We start from the raw sequence: 21,260 nt of genomic DNA on the forward strand, positions 1-21,260 counted from the left end.
TTGAAATGTCTTGGACTAAACCAGCACCTGTTCAGCCACAAATAAACATTCCAGCTCATACACTCCGATTCAAAATCTTCATCCAGCCCCTTTCCAGAAACAACAAAAAGCATAACACACACACAAACATATACACGCACTGCAATCTAAGATGAACTCCTTCTGGGGCCCAGTTTATGTTGCCGTGCTGAGCAAAACACAACCATAATGTAACAATTTATCTCAGCATATTTCCCAGATCTGATGTCTAAAGACATGCCTTTTTACAGATTTCCCAACTATGTTGTATTTATAGCAATGAGACATGCATATTCATCCAGCGGCCTACAACTGTGCATTTTGGGCGTGTAATGACCAATCACTTGGACTTCAAGTTCTTCCAAGTAATACACAGTTCTGTGGCCGGAATGACTAATGGAGGTTTACTATCCGAACCCGCTTTCTTGAGTCGCACAGGAAGACAAAAGAGAAAAACAACAACGAGAAAGTTGAGGAGAGGAGTCTGTTTTCACTTAGCTCCCCAACGGCCCACAAACCTTCCTATTGTTGCCTGGAGGAGGCTGGCTGCGAGCGAGGCTTGGGATCATAAAAAGAAGCTGTAATTAGCTAAGTGACAATTGAGTCCGCAGTAAAAGCAGGGCAGCCCTGAAGTGAACCCGAACCGTTAGCTTTCGTTTGCTCTCATAAAGTGACCAGAACGTTTCGTTTAATGCACACTTTCGCTGTAACTGGCTCCTGTACGTGTGCAAGCCCCATGTCCCGTTCCAAGCAGCCGGGTCGCTGAATACCTCACCCATTTTGTCACTCAGCTTCCAACGGGTGCGATTGGTATGCCAAACTGTGGCACTTAATGCCAGGTCAGGAATGTCAAGGTAAACACTGACATCGGGTTATTGGCTACAAGACGACATTCTATCCGAGGGTCAAACACCAAAGCTGGGCTTGACTTACGGTTGATTCAGATGTTCTTGTAAACACAGGGGCATGTTGCTGTGCTGTCTTGTCCGAATAGTTTTTTCTGTATGTGAAGGGCCTGCTGGCAACAGAAGAAAACTACTCGGGATGAGCGCCGTTGCTGTGTTTGTTTTCTTTTGCACTCAGGCTTTTCCGAGATGCGCACTTCGTTACGAAAAACATTCTTTGGGATCATTTTCTGATTTGTTCACACTTGCCAATACTTCCAGTAAGGTTGCTGGTTACATGGTACCAAAAGGGTTTAACAGTTTAAGAACCCTGAGAATACTTTAAACCTAAACAATTTGTGACGTCTAATGTACACAATTACTCGGTATTGCCTGAAAACTACAGTTAAACTGAGAGCGCGTGGTTTGAGACAGAGCGCCGTCAAACTTTTCTAAATATATCGTTTTAAGTTGATACTTCACAGAGGGTAAAACTTATCCTTAAGTGTATCCCATACCAAAATCGTAATATAACGCACAGATAAAAAAATTTATACGATCATTCGCTATTAGCCCACAGGCTGTTAGCATTCCCAGCCTTAAGTTTCTGAATATTGCCCTTACTGCTTAACTCACTGTTCTCATTATTACAAAACTAATGGCTCATGATTCAGATATGGGTTTAACGTTACCTCTGAGTGCTAATGATAAATCTTTCTTCGCACTTCAGTCAGAAATGGAAGCATTGGAGAAGCAGATCCACAATCTACTCGAGAGACAAACACATCTGCGAGAAAGTAAAATGCCGCTGGAAACATCCCGGGCTGACGCTCGCAAAGCTGTTTGCTCGAAACAGCTTTGCGCTCGAAAAGTTCAGTAGACTATTTACGCTTAGTAATTGGTTAATGTCATGGTGTATTGAACAGAAGCTGCTCTTTGTAAATAATTTTGATCTGTTTTGGGAGCGACCAACGCTTTTCCGCCCGACGGCCTGCACCCCAGCAGCATTGGAGCGCAAATTGTGTCTGACAACATCTCAAAGACGCTATGCACCATTCGACTAGTAAGTACAGACTTTAACCATAGTCAGTGTTCCTCTCACCCAACCGTTAAGAATGTTACTGTTAAGAATGTTACTGCTTCCAAATGCATAGAGTCTGTGTCTGTCCCCCGAATAATACAACCAAATAATAATTAATGTAAAAGTCAGATAAAAACCTTATCGTGATTAAACCAAAAGACAATATATTTAATGAGCAAAACCAACGCCTAAAGTTTGGGCTACTTAATATTAGATCACTAAATCCAAAGGCAGTTATTGTAAATGAAATGATCACAGAGAACAGTTTTTATATACTATGCCTTACTGAAACCTGGCTTAAGCCAAATGATTATTTCGGTCTAAATGAGTCTACTCCACCAAGCTACGGTTATATGCATGAGCCACGTCCGGTTGGTCGAGGTGGTGGTGTCGCAACAATCTTTAGAGACTTTCTCACCGTAACTAAGAGAACAAAGCGTACATTTAAATCATTTGAAGTGCTTGCGTTGAACATAATTGTTCCAAAAAAAGTAAAAAAACATTGCTTTCTCTTCACATTGGCTACTGTGTATAGACCCTCCTTTAATAACCTTGCCAAAAAATATAGAATCGCTCGACGACATGACCAGAAACATGGGCACTATTTTCTCTAATACACTAGAAGCAGTCGCACCTATGAAGTCAAAAAAGATTAATGAAAAGATCATAGCACCATGGTACAATAGCACCATTCACGCCCTAAAAAGAGAAACACATAAACTGGAGCGCAAATGGAAACAAACCCAATTAGAGGTCTTTAAAATTGCATGGAAAGAGAGTGCAAATTGTTACAAAAAGGCACTAAAAGCAGAAAAAGCCGAGCACCTCCATAACCAACCTCATAGAAACTAACAAAAACAATCCAATGTTTTTATTTAGTACAATTGCTAAATTAACAAACAAACAGACTTCACCTGACCTGGCTATTCCGCCACACCTTGGTAGCAATGAATTCATGTATTTTTTTCGATTTTCTCTGTAAAAAATTTCAAGACAACATAGCTAAAACCAAACCTCCAAGTGTGTCTGAAGAATTAGTATCAACCATCACCCAAAAAGAAAGCTACAGTGTTTTTCTCCTATAAATCAGGAAGATTTAATTAAACTTATTGCAACATCCAAACCGACAACATGCTTATTAGACCCCATTCCGACTGCTTTATTAAAAGAGATACTACCTGTTGCAATTGAGCCCATTTATAACATTATTAACTTGTCAATGAATCTAGGACATGTTCCAGGACCCTTTAAGCTGGCTGTAATTAAGCCTCTTATCAAAAAAACAAACTTAGACCCCAACGAACTTGGAAGCTATAGACCGATTTCAAATCTCCCTTACTTGTCTAAAATACTAGAAAAAGTAGTGTCCACTCAGTTGTGTACTTTCCTACAAAATAATGACATAAACGAAAAGTTTTAGTCTGGCTTTAGACCGCATCCTTGCATTGAAACTGTGCTCGTTAGAATTACAAATGACCTTCTTATTGCATCAGATAAAGGTAACATCTCACTCTTAGTCCTGCTTGACCTTAGTGCTGCCTCCGAGACTGTGGACCATAAAATACTATTAGATTGTTTACACAATTATACCGGTATTCAGGGACAGGCACTACAATGGTTCAGATATTACTTAACAGACAGATATCAATATGTCCATTTAAATGGGAAATCGTCAAATCTCACGCAAGTAAATTATGGATTACCTCAGGGATCGGTTTTAGGACCCTTGCTTTTCACCATATACATGCTGCCCCTTGGCAACATTATTAATAAACATGGAATTAGCTTCCACTGTTATGCAGATGATACTCAGCTATATATCTCATCAGGACAGATGATTCCTTCAAACTATCCAAACTGGCAGAGTGCATCGGAGACATAAAACATTGGATGACTAGTAATTTCCTTCTTTTAAACTCTGAAATATTACTTATAGCACCAAAAACACGTAAACAGAATATCTCAGATTGCAACCTGCAAATTGAAGGCTGCACTGTTACTCCAACAAATACAGTTAAAGACCTAGGCGTTATATTAGACAGAAACCTGTCATTTAAAAATCACATCTCAAATATCACAAAAACAACATTCTTCCACCTTTGAAATGTTGCCAAATTACGAAATATTTTATGTGTTGCTTATTCATGCATTTGTGACCTCAAGACTTGACTATTGTAATGCTCTAGTTAGTGGATGTCCTGTATCATAAATAAACAAACTACAGTTAGTTCAGAATGCAGCTGCCAGCCAAGAGTTCTTACCAGGTCAAGAAAATAAAATCACATAACCCAAGTTTTATCATCGCTTCACTGGCTACCCATTAAGTATCGTATTGATTTTAAAATCATTTTAATTACTTACAAAGCTTTAAACGGTTTAGCCCCTACTTACTTAACTGAGCTTTTATCACATTACAACCCATCACGCTCTCTACGATCTCAAAACTCAGGACTTTTGATAACACCTAGAATAACTAAATCCACCAAAGGGGGTCGAGCTTTCTCATACGTAGCACCTAAACTCTGGAATAGCCTTCCTGATACTATTCGAGGGTCAGACACACTCTCCCAATTTAAATCTAGATTAAAGTCACATCTTTTCACATCTTTTTTTTTTTTGATCGATGGATGCACATTTTGAGCTTCAAAAACGTGCCCCCCATTTACTCCCATTCTACCGCTTAGAGGAAACACGATATGTGGTTTTATAACTCAAACTGCATTATTCTTAAAAAAAAAGTCATATTCAGTCAGGATGCCTTGATGGTGAGTAAAACATGAGGAAAGTTTGGTTCTTGGCTGAAATATCCCTTTAAGTTTTGGCTTCGAATAAGTTGTACAACATATAAGCAAACTCCACTTAACAAATTAATTCTTCACAGCTTAAGTGTCAGGGTGATTTTTATAGAGCTGTAGCGAAGATACTAGAGAGGCCTGCTGTTTCATTTTTGACAACAGGAAGAGGCCAAAGGTTCATTTGGAGGCTGCGCTGCTAAAGAAGGAAAGTTAGATTGCCTGGTCACTGCACTTCATTCGTTCTCGCTCTTTAAAACATGTGCAAGTAGTTCTGTCCATTTAAATCCAATTACGATCTCAACTGGTCGTCATGGGAACCACCTGTGATAAACAACCCCCCGACACATAATGGCCCCAAACTATTTCCCAAATTATAGGCGCCCTCGATCAACACGGCAAATTAGACCCTTTCTCCTCTCTCCTGCTTCTGTAGCGCGGGATCCTGTGGTCTTTCTCCTGAGACCAACTTGGCCGGGAAGTGTACAGATCCCTGTAAAGACATCGTATGAATGAACTTTCCAAGCGTATATCACACATTTTGCATGTTAGCAATTACTGACACGCAGGTCATGTGTACTGAAATGAACCAAACAAAAATGCAATCGCTTTTCTTCTGCTAAACAAAATGCATCAAATCAGATTGTGAAAGGACTTTCTGGTCTGCAGCTGGTAATTTTAGATCAGAATGAACCATCACTTTCTAAATCAGGAATTAATTGAAATGAAGTGAGTGTGTTTGTGTGCGTGTTAGTGCGTGTGTTCCATTCCAGAAAGTAGCTAGGTGGTTGGAGGCAAGAGGTTGAAAAATAAAAGGGCATCACCCCAAATAAATGTTATAATCATGTATTTGCCCCAATATAGAACGCTGTTTAAAACCTGTACGACTTCTTTGTTTTGTGGAACACAAAAAAATATAGTTTGAGAAATGTGTTTAGGTTTTTTTTATCAAAATTGAGTATTTTTATACAATGGGAGTCAATGGGGGCCAATGTTGTTTTGTTTACCGACATTCTTCAAAATATCTTCTTTTGTGTTCTGTAGAAAAAAAGTAATTCAGGTTTGGAAATGCATTTCGCTGAACTAACAACAACAACGGCACAATTAGATAACAAACAAATCTTGGGAAATAAATTGCTTTAATAATTTTTTGGTGACTTAAAGAGAGCTGAAATTTCCCAGGCTTTTTAAATCAATTGCAATTCATTTTTAATCATTACATGCGTCTCCTTCCAGGTTTTCACATTCCTCAGCAACCACATGAGACATTTTATCGACATAATTTTTGTGGGGTAACGAGAAATCAATAGCAAAATAATGATCATAATTAAACCTGCCCCGGGCTAATTGATCAGATAAGCAGTGAAACTGTACTAGGAAGAAATTAAGCATTCAGGAAATCTTTAAACATGAATACAATGGCACAACACCATTCTACAAACCATGCGTGACTCCATGTAGATTTATCTTATAGTGCATTAAAAACATCTGGTTTTGCTTTTTGAAAACTTCCAGATTTTAAGGTTAATTTTTAACAATCAGACTTTTGTAAGAAAAGTAAATCACTAGTTTAGTCTACATTACTCAGTGATCCATGATTTCTCTCTCTCTCTCTCTCTCTCTCTCTCTCTCTCTCTCTCTCTCGGGTAAGTATATATGTAAATGTAATAAATGTGTACTACAGACCTAACAAGCTTGCTCAAGTGACACAATGCTGCTCTGCACCAACAGTATGAGATGTTAGCAGAATTCCCTCAAAAATAAAACGTTCATAGCAGTGCAGCTTTTGGAACACTGGGTGGCTCCGTGGGCCCCACACTATGCAGGAGATTTATTATTCTTTCAGTCCTACACTATCTCCCTCATAAATACAGCAAACAGAGTTCCCACAGCCCACCATTTACCTGAATTTAGTCAACCTGTCAACCGGATCTTTTAGGGAACTTTCCCCTCCACCTGGTTTCCTGAACAAAAGCACAAATATTGTCCTTGGAGAGAATGTAATTCCAAAGCATGCTGTGAAAGAGGAAAATATACAACAAAACTGCAAGCCAAGAGTCCTCAGTAAAACTGTAATCCTTTTTTCTAACCTACTACCTTCTGGAGTGAGAGAAATTTTACTGTACATTTCACAACTGCAAACATGCCTCTTGCTTTGCAAAGATTGTTGTTTTTAAAAAGACAAGATAACCAAACAAGCATTGCTTTTTAACGCTTATTCCAGCGTGTTTATTTGTTATTTCTTGCCAACAATGTAAAGCAGAGGTTTTAACTGTATCTAAATTTACCAGTTAAATGTTTATCGTGCATATTTTCCTTTATTTGGATGCTAAATTACTAACACGTGTAATGGTAAATTTCAGTGCACACAACACGCATATAAACCTCCTGCCCAATAAAATATATAGCCAACATTTTAGATTTTGCCTTCAGCTGCAAACTACAGATTGTGGTGAAGCATAAGGCTGTAGTCTTATCCTGGACATCTGCATTTAGCTGCTCCATATTTCTGTTCAGTTTTTTCCTGGTAGCAATTTATAGTGCGCTATAGTCCTTTATTTGTGTAAAAGAATACTGGGCACATTTCTGACCTTTAACAAACTTTAATTCTAATAGATATTTCGCAAAGTGTGTAAATATATTTTAAAATGTTTTTATAAACAACTAACCTTTCATTCACACTTTTCTTGACATTCTCTCTATATAGTGGCTCCATGAGACAAAGCAAAGCAACCAAATACAGAGCAAACTGATTCATTTACTGTTTTCTTCCTGTCATCAAAAAACTGAAAGTGCTGTGTTAGCAGTAACTCGGGCAGCTGTCACTTTGGTTTTTGTTTGACCCACAAACACTTCTGACAAGGTTAAGAAGCTACTGTCAATGCCATCTATATTAAACAACACAGAGGGTTATGGGAGGTAATTTCTAAAAGTATAATTAATATTTCTCTGATGGATCTGTCTTTGGGGGTTACCTTATCCATATCTCACTACAAAACCCACTATCCAAACTGTGAGTTTCAACCTCCCTTGATGCACATCAATCAGCTCACAACCCTGGGAAACCAGCACCATTCAAGACAAAATGTTAAGTTGAGCTTTCTGTATATAGTTGGCTTTCTGTCAGGACTCCAAAGTCTTTGTAGCTTGTATTTATCTAAATATGTCTTTGGAGTAAATCACAAAGCTGTCTAGCTTTCTGAAACCGGCTGAGCACAGCCCTATTTTGGAAAATGCTTGGCTGGATTCTGAGATTCATTTCTCTGAAAACAATCAGTGGGCCACTTTTGAAAACCCTGAGCCAGAGCTGTATGGTTTACGTGCTTGAGACATGTTAAATTATTAGCCAGTTATTTTTGGTAGAAGAATAGCTGACATAGAATGACACAGAGTATTATCCCTTAGTACTTGTTATCACCATTTTCACAGCAGCGCTTGGCAACAACTGCTTGTAACTATCACTATTGATCTTGCAAACACCCCTTACACTAAGAATTTATTATGTAGATTGTCATGTTTCTTAAGCTATGAACCTCAACGATACCTGGAGTTGTGTGGCTAGTTGAGAAAAATTGTTTCTCTAAGCATTTAGATTAACATTAGCAAACAAAAAAACGGAAAAAAAACGAAAAAAACCCTCAGAAACCAAAAAGATACCATCAGCGGAAACACATGCCTAATCAAGTTAAAGCAACACTTTGTAGTTTTTTTACCTAAAATTATTTTCTCTAAAATGATGTCTGTGGTAGAACAACTCTTAACTGGACGATTCTACTCCTATTGCTATCAGAGCAGCCTCAACTCCGGCTACTACGACACTATGTAAGTTCTGTGTTGGAGTCGGTACACAAAGCACCTCCCTTCCCCTGCCTATGGAAGAGTTTTCAAACGACATTTCTGCATTCGCCAATTCCATCAGCTCAGTAAACAAATTCAAGTGTATTGCTATACCCAAGGAAAAGCTTATAGTGTCCTGTTAACAACATAAACAAACATTACTGCGCATGCTCACTTTTGTGACCCCCAACTTAACTTCCAGTACACATTCCTAAACAATAGAGTGCCTGTACATTATTTCTGAATCCGATAACAAACAAAAACAACAGAGAAGAACCGTTACTTGGCTAAACTTGTCTCTCCAATATTTTGAATTTAGACTGCGATAACAGGCTCACCCGCTAGATGTCAATGTAACAAAAGGTTTCTTTAAATGCGTCCAAACTACAGGACCCATTTAACAATTGTTTACTTAATAAAATGAACATACAACAATATTCAACACATTGTTTATTTGATATACTTATTATATAGTAAAATAATAATACACATTAATATTAAGATTAAACAAATAAAAATAATTGTAATATTGCCAAACAAAAACACGAAGTTAACCTTGTTCAATCATGCGTCCGATGAAACGGTCTATACAGCGACATTAGTTACAACACTGGTAACAGACAATTGCATTTATAAACCACATGGGGAACCGTCAGTTCCCCAAATATTAATTTATGAGTTTTCATTTCCCATTATTGCCATTAACTGTTTTAAAGTGAGCAAAATTAAGGGATTTTTCCTTAACTTGAGGCGAACTGCAAGATGCACTTCAAACCAAGTTGATGTTAACAAGGCAAACTCATTTGACCTGGCCTATAGCAACTATTTAGCAACAATGGAAAACACACTAGCAACCACCTTCTGTAGCAAAGCCTTAGTAAACAACAAAAACAGCAATTAATAGTAACAAATTTTAAACAACTCACACAGCCCCATATCAAGATCATGGTAAAGTACCAGTCGGGAATTTTCCATGTGAATGAAATTGTAAAAGTCTATGTTTTGTATCTTTTTTTATGGGCTACAATACTAAAAGAGGTAATAAATCATCAGCCAATCATATAACTGTGCTGCCAGAAGCCATCACACAGCTTTAAAATATTAGTATACTCTGTAAAAACAAAAATGGTAAAGAAACATTCTGGAATGCATTAAGGAGAGCTCATTAAGCGATCCGATGAGCCGGACGACTTGAGAGAGCTTGCAGACTTCTAGAGTCATGTTTGATACCCAGACGGAAGCAGAGAGATGGTTTGTGTTTGCAAGGCTGAGAGGGCCAGACCCCCTGACTCTCTGTTACGCTGAACTTTACCACTCCAGGCCAACAGGAGCAAAGCAGAGCACGAGGAGAGATAACCCGATGAGTGAGAGAGCGATTTGTTTCTTCTCGAAGAAAGAAAACTATCCTTCAAAAAGAGAAAAGAAGTTTGGAGAAACAAAGTGTCACGGAATGCGTGTGAGCAGAACCCAGTTGCAGGCAGATTAAGGTAACAGAGACTTTTATTAAATAAACAAAACAAAACCCACGATCGGGCAAAACAGAGAACCGTACAACAAAACAGAAAACTTTCCACGAGGGGAACAAAACAGCTAGTAAATAATAAATCCAAACACAAAATGGTACTCCACAGGAAAAAAAGGTAATCCACACGAAAATGGCAATGCGAGTAAAGCGCACGTACAGCGGCCATAAAAATACACACAATGAACCGACACAGGACTAGGAAAACACAGGGTTTAAGAAGGGAAACAATAACGAGGGATAATGACACAGGGAGAGCGACGGGCAGGTGACAGGACTAAACATTAAAGGGAGACAGGTGATAAGAGATAAAACACTAATGTAAGACTTGCGGAGAAACAAGGGGGCGGGGCTACACAGAACACCGGAGAACACGCGGCGAATTATCAAAACATACCCCACGTGTCTCCACATAAAACAAAACATACACACAAGACATGGTACTGAAACAACCCTGTCCCCAAGGCACGAAATCCAAGAACAGAAAGGACAGGATCGTCACACAAAGACCTCTCCGTGATGCAAACACTAGGGAAACAAACTGGGGTTCTCTGAGGAACCTTGAAGCCGTAATCGGGAAAGTTGGGGTCCATTCAAGCTGTGAGCTTATGAGTGGCCGTGACTGCTGTTTAACGGTCGTTTCATGCAAGCTAACTGCTTCGATTCTGCTAGGAAGATTGCGCAGGGAAGATTAAAGAGGGAAAGCTTGAAATTGGCCGAGGGGAAGGAGACATAAGACAAGATGATGCATTCTGCTTCCCTATTCCTCTTAATGCACCAATCACATGCAACCTGAGCTTGGGGTAATGGCAGGGAGTGGTCGGGTCTCATGGGTATCACTGACCAAAATATCCTTCATTCCTCTGCACAGGAACTGAAGTTAATATAGGGACCCATTTAGCTGCACTATTAATAAAAAGAAACAGGCATAATCATGACCACCTTCTAATTCTTGATTCACGTTTCACTATCCCTCAAGTTTAGATGGCTATAGAAAGACGTCCTTCTCTCGAAGAACAGGAAAAGGGAGGGCAAACTTAAAAAGTATGTACGCTTGCATTTATGTGAGGTACATTTCTCCCACACAACTCACACAGTGAAACTGTAACCACAGTATTTCCAGGATACATGGAGCGCCGACCACAGACAGCCTCCGCACACGTCTCCCCAACAGCCCGCAGACCTGTCTGTATGTCTCCAGATTCATCCTACAACACCCCGCCACACTCGGCTACCCTCCTCTCTCTTTCCTTCATTATTCATCTGTGACGCCCTCTGCTCCCATTTCATTGCGCTCCTTCCTCCGGCTTACTCAGCATTTAAATTAGCTTTTTACCTTTCCCTGACCCCTGTCAGTGTTTCCAGGCCTGCCGGCCATGTTCGATCCCCGCCGAACGCTTTACCGCGTGTGACGCGGTCGGCTGGCGTTCTCCGACCGGCTTGAGGTTTTGAATGGGAAGGTTACGGACGAGACCATTCATATCGCGCTAATGTCAACAAGTTTAACAAACTGACAAGGCCAAGTTACAAGGGTTGTAATAAACCACTCCCACTCTGAACAGACTTCATTACTCCTAGTTGGATTAAGATGGGAGGACACAAATAATTTGAGAGATGACGACGGTGTGATTAATTGTAACTGTCAAATGTCCAGTGAGAATATGCGACTGTATAAGTGTGGTTTTAAAGCATTCTTAATGGGGCTGAGCCACAGATTTGCATGGGGGATTGTGGGATTGACAGCGGACTGGAGTGAGTGCTTTCAAAAGTTAAGAAATGTGTGACTATGCAAATAAAAAGGCAAGGTAGCAGGTGACTCTATTATAATCTGCTGGGGAAGTTCAAGTGATTTCTGGATTCATTGTTACTTACTATAATTTTTTTTTGTTGCACATTTTTAACTGTGACGAAGGCATTAAGAGTGCATTAAAGAGAAAGAATAAAAATAAAAAATTCACAAAAATTTTATAACTTTCTTCTACAGAACACAAAAGAAGATATTTTGATGAGCATTGGTATCCAAAACCCTTCCATTGTAGGGAGACATTTCTCAAAATCTCCTCTTTTGTGTTCCACACAACAAATCTCATATACAGGTATTGAACAATATGAGGGTGAATAAATGACAGACTTGTATTTTTGGGTGAACTTTCCACTTAACTCGACACTGTATACACTCAGACATTCTGAAATAAATGAACATTCTCATTTTTCAATATACAGTATAAGGATTTTTTTGACCCCATTTAGAGTCACCCTACACCATACAAAACAACCACTGGGTTGTCAATTTTAAAGAAGATTTTGGCAGTATCGAGCAGATTTTTTCCACTCTGGTGGACACACTGAAGTCTGCTCTGTGACTGCTATAGAAGAAAATTGTATTTCTGTAAACCAAGTGCCAATATCTTAGATCAGCCATGTGTCATGTATCAGCTCACACCAACTGTTGCGGTTTGTTGATGAAGAGAAAAGACAATTGTTTCAGAGTAATATTTCAAACAGCTAAGTTTGAAATGCAGACATCAAGGCTAGCTGATCTGTTCCTTGCAGCCTCATGGAAATGTTCAGAAACACAAAGCAGCTCACCAAACTAAACTAAGTCTTAATGGAGATAGACCACTCAAAAATTATATAATTTAACCCTAATTTCAAAACTGTATGACTTTCTTTCTTCAGCAGAACACAAAATATATTTTGAAGAACGGTAACTAAACAACATCGATTGACTTCCATGGTATGGAGACATTTTTCTAAATATCTTATTTTGTGTTCCACAGAAAAAAAGGCATGTTTTGAATAAATTATGTCAGATTTGTTTTCCTTACTGACTCACTGTAACAACAAGTACCTAACGTGAGCATGTTACTTTCATCAACAACTGTACTGTAAATAAAACCTTCCCAGACTATCAAGCCAAACTCTCAGCTTGGTCCCCGATTCAAAGCAGACTAGGAAAATACTTCAAGAATGCAGTTTGTCCAAAGAAAACATCCCTCTAGTACACCTTCACCTCTCCATTAGTAGCACAGAGCGAAAGTGTGTCATATTAAGCTTGGCCCAGACCCTCGGACTGTTTTAAAGAATCACATCTGGAGGGGCTGGAGAAATAACACAGAAAATATCCTTGCACCGACAGCATGCTATTAAAACACTGTTTGGGAAAGTCAAATATTGAAGCAAGGTCTTTTCCAGTACAACGATCAAAATTCAAACAGTGGGAAGTTTGACTGCAAGCTTTTCCAGGCACAGATATCAAAGGGAAGTGGTGACTTACAGCCGGCCCAGCTTGGGTGTGGATTGGAACAGCAGCTCCGGAAGGACCTGCAGCCGGTTCCGGTTGATGCGGCTGTGAGGGAGAAAGGACAGACAAATGGCGGGAGTTAGTGTGGTCAAAACAACTACAGCCCGGAGGAAAGAAAATCTGAGACGGACATAAAAAGTCGAGGGAAGCACCGTGAGATTGACCTTAAGAGAGCACAGATCGATGAAAATGAGTTTGTGTGTGTGTGTGTGTGTGTGTGTGTGACAGAATGTTTGAACTGGCACGGATTACCTATATGGATGACACGACAAGACGAATGCAAAAGACACACCGACCCATCTGTCTTTCTGATTAAAGGAATAAAGGTGAATCAGCGTTGCCATGAGGATCAGTGGCGTCAAGACTGGCCACTAGCTACATTCTATGGTCAAAGGTCACAGCTGTGCAGGGCTGATGGGAAATATGTATACTTCCTCTGAGGATGGCCTATGTTATCTCCAGGAGTGCTCTTTAAATGAGCCTGGCCAGGCGGACAGTGGGCTTTTGTAGGATGACCCTTATCATGGGAGTATTTTAATGATATGATGCAGGGTCATAGAGCTAAGCAAAGGTATGTGGAGGAGGAACATTACTATTAGCATCTCTTATGACTTATAGCCCTTTTACTAATAGACCTTTTTCAAAGAGAGAGTTTTTGCTTTGTCTAAAAATAGGATAACATCAATACTGTAAACAACATTATTTTACTGAATTTTACAGATTTTTCACAAAAATTTGTCCAAAAGACAAAAAAAAATAACAGATTTTTTTAGTATTTTTGAAATACCAAAAGTTACAGAAAAAGACAACAAGTTTACAAGAAAACATGTTATGTTAAAATAAAAAAATCTATATTTCTGGCACCCCAGCTGCCAACAACAGTTTTTTACAGGATTTTTTATAGTTTCTTTTTGAAATTCGGTCAAAAACGGTAAAATTGTAATTTTACAGGCAGAAAAAATATTTCCGGAATTTCGTATTTTTACTACATTTTTTATACACTGCATCTCAATTGTTTCTCCACAGATTAAATGGATTAAATGGAAAGCAACTTGTCTTTCACATGATTTTTCCCCGGAAGATCTTTTATGCATTTCTTCTAGTTCCCTCAAAATTTGTAGACACCAAAATCTACAATAACAAGTCACAGAGTTTAATACAAACTTAAACAGCTGCATCAATATGTACCCAATTTTTCCAGTCAAAGTTTACACTTAATGCTTGTATGGTGTTCAGTGCTTTGCTACACAGCCCATGTTTGCTGTTCTACGGACCCACTGCAATATTTGCGTAATAAATACAGCCATAAAAATTGTAAATACACTTAACAGATGTCTACTTCATTCCAATTACAAGCAACTTAAAGTTCATATTTTTATAATTTTTTTGCATTGATTTACGTCTGTTAAATCAAATGTATTACATAAAGGTAGCTCTTTAACTGTACGTCATTTTGGATGAAAGTGCTAAACTATCACATTTAAATGTAAAAATGTACTTTAAATAAAAAATCTGTAAACTTTGTAAACACTGAAAACGTGTCCCACAGACCCAAACACCACACAAGGGTTCAATGTAACATTGGTCAACGGATTTATTATTTAATTATGAAAAAGCTGAAACATCTGAGCAATAAATTTTACTTCTGTGTCTCTACACCATCAGTTAAAGCTGAAGCCTTTAGATGTGACCCTGATAAAGACATATCCAGAAGCATCGATTCAACTTGTAAACGCACTACACAAATCCGTCCACATGCTTTGATGTCATGGTTTGAGGGGGTGTTCCCTTCAAACTCGACCCTTGTTGAACCGTGGTTAATAAACTAGGCATTTCTAGCGTGTAGCGTGAAAATCTCAAGTTCCTTCTGGTGCCATATTAATTCTACAGCACTTTGCTGGTGGGGTCAGACAAGCTACTTATGTTTATATGCCTGCTGGGTCACAATAACAGCAAGTAAAAAAGTCGCACTGGGGTGTCGGACCGAGGGAAACTGCGATGACGCCCCGGACGTCTCACTGGTGAGAGTGGGTTATTAAGGTGGACATTGTGAAATTCCAAAAACAAGTGACACAATGCAACCAACAAACACGCAATGGAGACAGACCCTTCATTGGATGCAAACAAACTGACAAACATTGTTTCTTGACATGATGGCTGCTTATTCTAACGTTGTTCTTCACCAGCACGTGGCAGCAGCTTCCAATACATTTGGTAAAACGCTAACAGAACCGTGTAAACATTTACAAAGAATGAAGCACGCTGAGACAGTCACATTTAAACAAACTCCGGGATGCTTACCGTAGTCCAGACGTTCTTTGACCTTGTCCAACTGCAGTAATAGCTTTCATGTTTGGTCTGACCCAATGGTCAATTTCACTGGGAAGTGTGAAGATTCTCACAAGGAAAGAGCAAATGGCTGCTTCCCAGATGTTGGAGTGCAAACGTACATGTAAATCCATGAGTTGAAGTGCAAGTTACAATTAAAAACTTGAAAGTTATTGATGTCTCAATAAAACCCGTAAGGTTTCTGGCTTTGTGAATGGCTTTTAGATTGAAACTGACAGGGTCAATAGGGTACTCAATAACTGCAAAATAGATATTGCTCAGATGTTTAATTTTTTATTTTATGCATATTTTATGCAAATTTTGTTAGATTTTTGTTGACAATAAAGCATGAATAATTTATCTTTAGAGAATATAATGGGAAATCTGCCCATAAGCATACAGAAATATGTGAATTTTGACTGCAGACTTTGAGAAACTGTCGAGATCAATTGGAAACATGGAGAAAAATGGGGTCTTTTTTTCAACAGCAGAATTTTTGAAGCATGAGACTGGAGTTGCACTTCATTTACCATAATAGATTTCTAGAAAAAAAAAATATTCATAATTAACCTTATTTTCTTTCATTCCAAACCTGTATCACTTTCTTCTGCAAAACACAAATAGATCTTTTGAAGAATGATGGCAACTGAATAACATTCGCCCTCATTGACTTCCACTGTATGGATACAAAACCACTGAGACATTTCTCAAAATGTCTTCTTTTGTGTTCCAATATATTCATATACAGGTTTTGAACGACGAAAGGGTCAAGAATTAATGACAGTGTCAAGTGTGGCTTTAAACATTTTCCCATTGATCCAGTCTTCATCTTAGTTACTTTGAAACAACTGTTTGGACGATCATTTATTGCTTTGGTCTCTCCAGATACTTACATTCGTTCAAGCTGTTTGAGATCCTGAAATGCTCCTCTCTCGATCACACTGATCTGATTGTTCTCCAGATGCCTGCGGGGGAACAAGAACAACTTCATTATCCAATCAGCTCTGGCGATTCAACTTTAACTCACCCTGACGGACTGAGCTGACAGCTGAAAGAGAAGCAGAAAACCTTAGCACGACTTCACTTTGTCACAACAGCAAATGATAAGCAAAAGCCTTTCCTCGTGAAAACCAAAGCAGATTTCCTTCTTATTTTATGAATTGTGTGGTTGCCTCTAAAGACCTCGCTTCCAACGTGCCTGCGACATTCTGGAAGGCTTTCTCTTCTGACGACTTTGTAGTGCATCTGGAAATTTTTAAGGGCCCTGAATTATGACAAAGACGGCACATCTCTGTGGCTATTTCTTGTCTAGATTTGAGTCTCTTTGAATTAGATTCAACGTTCAGCGACACGCATTGGACGCACACGTGTCAGCCACTAACTGACACTCGGCACCGGATAACACAAGCGCGCCCCTAAAAAAGATGTGATCTCTGACCAAAAAACACAACCAGTGCCTTTAAAAAGGAATTCTGCTTTGGCGGTCCCACAGGAGTTCTGAACAATCTCTTTAAAGCAAATGTTTAGACATGCAGCTGTTTTAACATTCATTTATCCATGTTTTTGTCATATTATTTTGTCAGGACGAGATGAGACACTTGGCTCCATTTGGCTAGGCACTGCACAAAGCTTATTTTATGAATACCACAGCTTTCAGAAACGATCCAACCCAGCCGAGAGGCCAAAAGCGCAAGCAACGTTACTCTGAGTGGTCGAGCCCAAATTGATTCGTTCGCAATAATTGCGTTCTTTGCTGATAACAAATGTATCGTGTAGCTCACACCTCACATAAATCTTGAGTCTGAGTAACTATCTGGCTCATTCATACAAATGGGGGATCAACCCCAGCGTGGTTTATGTATTCGCATTACAAGTAATCCCATTCAATCCCAACCAGATGGGTTTTGGTGTGCGCCAAGGAATCGTAACAGTCCTTTTTATCATTTTTCAACATCTCTGTTCTTTGTCCCTGTCTTTAATGAAATGTTTTTCAGAGAAACATATGGGACACAGACAAACACCTTTCCCTTCTCAGGGGGTGACGTGGAGAGCCGAAGACCTCTCTATTGAAGGGGTGAAGCAACACACATGTAACAGTTTTTGTTATTCTTGCCTTAAGCACTAACTAAGTGCTGGTTTACAGGCAGGTCCCAGGCGGCACTTCCCTCGGTGAAAAAGATCTACGTCCTTGGGTGAAGCCCATCCGTGGGAGAGTACAGAGGTGCGATTGGAGGCTTGTTTGGCAAACCAAACGAATTAAATGGAGATAAGGGGCGCAGAGACAGTTCACAGGCAGCAGGGAGAGACTGGTTTTGATGTACCAAAATTGGTATTAAACTGCCTCAGCACTGCCCGCCAGCCATCCACTACTCACAACTGCCCTCTTGGGCGTTTTTTTGTCAGTTTCTTTCTTGTTTATTTTTATCTACCGGCCTCTCTCTTTACGAGCTCGCGTTCAGGAAGAAAACAGCGTAGAGAAATACATGATTACAGTCATTAAGCTGCTATAGCACACTTTTTCGAGAACACACCACGGCCCCGCCGGATCACGGCTGGCTCGGACCTTTTCTGGGGCAAGCCACCCGTCATCTGTTTAGTTTAAAGGTTCAGTTATGCATTTTTGATGTGAAATATATAGTTACATATTCTTCAAACTTGAGAACAGGCTAAAAAATTGACTAAGCCCAAGCCGATGACTTCATGCGAAGTCAAAGGTTCACATTCAACGTGTCGGATTTACTCAGCTTTAATGTCGGTTTGTTTTATTATGATTCCGGCGTAATCCTCCCTGCTTTCAGCGTCAAAACCTTTGATGGCTTTGACTGTACAGACAACAGGGAAGAGGAGGGGCGACTGCAAAGTAAAGATGTTTTAACTAAAAAAGTTATAGTTAGGTCTTACAGCACGCGCAGGTTCTTGAGGCCAGAGAAGTCCACCTTGGTGATCCTGGTGATGTTATTCCTGTCCATATCCCTGCAAGGGGGAGACACAAAAAAGAAAGTTATACTATTTATTTTAGATTATCCTTTCAAACATCATAAGCAAACAAAGACAGTTTGATTACACAGGCTCGCTGGACTTGCATTAATGGCCTCACCAGATAAATGCAGGACAACAGTGTTCAAAGTATTAGTACCATGCTGAAGAAAACCAAATCTGAAACTTCAGCTCTTCATTTGGTTCATATTCACCAAGCTGGAGGTGACTTCCTTTCAGCAAGCTGCCTTGACTCTAAATGCTCCCATATACACACACAAACACGCATGCGGTTCAGGGTCACGTAGGCGTGCACCTGCCCGTTTCTGTCTTTTGTACAATAACTGTATACAATACAATTCTTTTCTTTTGATTTGTTTAGCTGGGTCTGTTTCTTCTTCTCTATACAAAACTAGGCCAGCTAAATGCTGAAAAATTTCAAAGTGGCATGTTTGTCTGATATTGTGTTCTGTATGTAAGCAAAGCGAATGAGAAGATGAGAATAGACTGCTCGAGGATGACAGATTGCATGGAAACATTTCTGTTTGGAAAACGTCCCTCCTTGCATCAGAATAAATACATATTGCCAAAGTATTTTTCCACTCGCCTCGATACCTTAGGCTTTTCCAAGGCCCTTCCTTTATCAGTTTTATGCATGTCTAAAAACATATACATTCAGAAAAATAATAATGCATGCCCATCTATGTGAATTGACGTTCTCTGTGGACGCTGTTTACTGGAGAGCCGCCACACTGAAAAAATTATGGCTGAGGAATGTATAGTGACGTGTAATGGCACAGACGCACTTACGTACTAATGTTGGCCCGTCTCAGTGTGTTTCTCATAATATACATAAACATTTATAAATCTGATTTAAAGGCATATTGGATTTCAAAAGATTTCCCCAGAACCACAGAACTCACATCAAGCAGACTAATATGAGCCATATAGGAAACATATTGGAGGGGACAAAGCGATTTGCAGATGCTGGCTTCGAACATTATCCTCTTCTGCACTTTATCCGTTGGTTATGTTTAAAATTCCTATGATTTTAAAAACAATGTAGAATTAAACAGAAAAATAATTACTAATATAATTAAGTACTGCTGTCTCCTGATATTGAAACATGTTTTAATAATCATTTATAGTAAAATGCATAACATAAGATATAATAAATATCTTTTCTGAATTTCTGTTGAGGTCTATTTCTTTTTTTAAAGCATACATCTAACAAATTATAGTCAAGTTGATGCCTAAAATAAAAAAGTGGAATGTCTAGGGGAAAAAAAGGTTCATGTAAAATTATGTTTTTTATACATTTTCAATGAACATTTATCATTTTTTAAAGATTGTGTTTTGCTTTATAAGTATATATATCTTGTTTCTTACAGATTATTCTGGAATTTAAGATACTTTTTCAGAAAAACATTTCAAAATTATAGTTTAGGAAAACTTTGTATGTTCCCAAAACTGCTGTCCTGTTTGGTAGGTCACTGTTTTTTTTAATCACAGCCCTCAATCTAGCCTCAAATCAAACGTAACACAATCTTTCACACAGCTTTTTACTCCGTTTCCACAAAATCTCTCTTTCTCGCTGCACATCACTATTTCTCCTTTTTCTGTTTCCCACTCTTATCTCCCAGTAACTCGCTCTTCCTCCTTTTCTCAGCTCATATCCTCTCACCTGCTTGCAATTTAATCCCACCAAGAACTCTTCACATATCCCCTGGTGCCATTCCCTCTCCTCAATCCAGAAATCTTTCCCCCTGTCACGTATTTACAGTATGAGTAAACTGCCTGGGGAGCAAACTAAGATGAACTAAATCAAATCTCCGGTCACCCTGACAAGGTGGAGTTCACAGATACTGCAGCCCCCTACTGGCTATTGTTTGCTTTAATTTGTTGAGGGGATAAGGTAGCCATTCAAACGGCAGGTGCTCCACACAGAAAATGCAGCCCCTCGGGGGTCCGGCCGCCCTCACATGGCGTCAGACATCTCTACCCGACTCTTCCGGGTCATTAGCCTGCAGACCCCTCCGCCAATGTGCTTTGCTTCTAGCAGGAGCACTTCAGGACGGCACCAAACAAAGAGAAGAATCTCTGCAATTTGCCTGGGGGATATTTTGACTGTGTCGCAAACCGAGACACGGCAGGCCTCTGAGGTACCCTTAACTCACAAAGCCCCAAAAGTCGCATTTTCGTTCTCTGTATGATTTTCTGCTTCACAATGTGTTTCCTGTCGTAATCTTCTGTTCTTTTTCTCAAAGCCACGCTTTGGTCCACAAAGGCTGATATGTATGCTCCATTTCCTTTTGAAAACCCCATCGCTACTTCGAATCTAAAATGAGTTTCTTCCTCTTGGACCTTTGGTTTGATCCGCTTTGATGGGTGTTTACTGGAATATGTTAACAATTTGAACGATATCCATGTGTTAATTAATTTCCTCATAATTTCAGAACAAGTTTATCTCATCTCCGTACATTGAATAATTACTAAATGCCTCTCGAATATAAAAGCA

General features: G+C 39.3%; 1 protein-coding gene across 3 annotated transcripts in view; it reads right to left on the reverse strand.

Moving 5' to 3' along the window:
• slit3 (slit homolog 3 (Drosophila)) overlaps positions 1-21,260 on the reverse strand; it is a 197,055-nt gene that overhangs the window by 125,162 nt on the left and 50,633 nt on the right. For all 3 annotated transcript variants that reach the window (XM_056770348.1, XM_056770347.1, XM_056770346.1), the window contains exons 3-5: positions 18,668-18,739; positions 16,660-16,731; positions 13,412-13,483 (exon numbers count right to left, since the gene is read on the reverse strand). In XM_056770348.1, the coding sequence (XP_056626326.1) occupies positions 13,412-13,483; positions 16,660-16,731; positions 18,668-18,739 (216 nt within the window). The remainder of the gene's footprint in view (positions 1-13,411; positions 13,484-16,659; positions 16,732-18,667; positions 18,740-21,260) is intronic.

This window comes from Triplophysa dalaica, chromosome 16 (genome assembly GCF_015846415.1).
Source record: "Triplophysa dalaica isolate WHDGS20190420 chromosome 16, ASM1584641v1, whole genome shotgun sequence".
Classification (NCBI taxonomy): domain Eukaryota; kingdom Metazoa; phylum Chordata; class Actinopteri; order Cypriniformes; family Nemacheilidae; genus Triplophysa; species Triplophysa dalaica.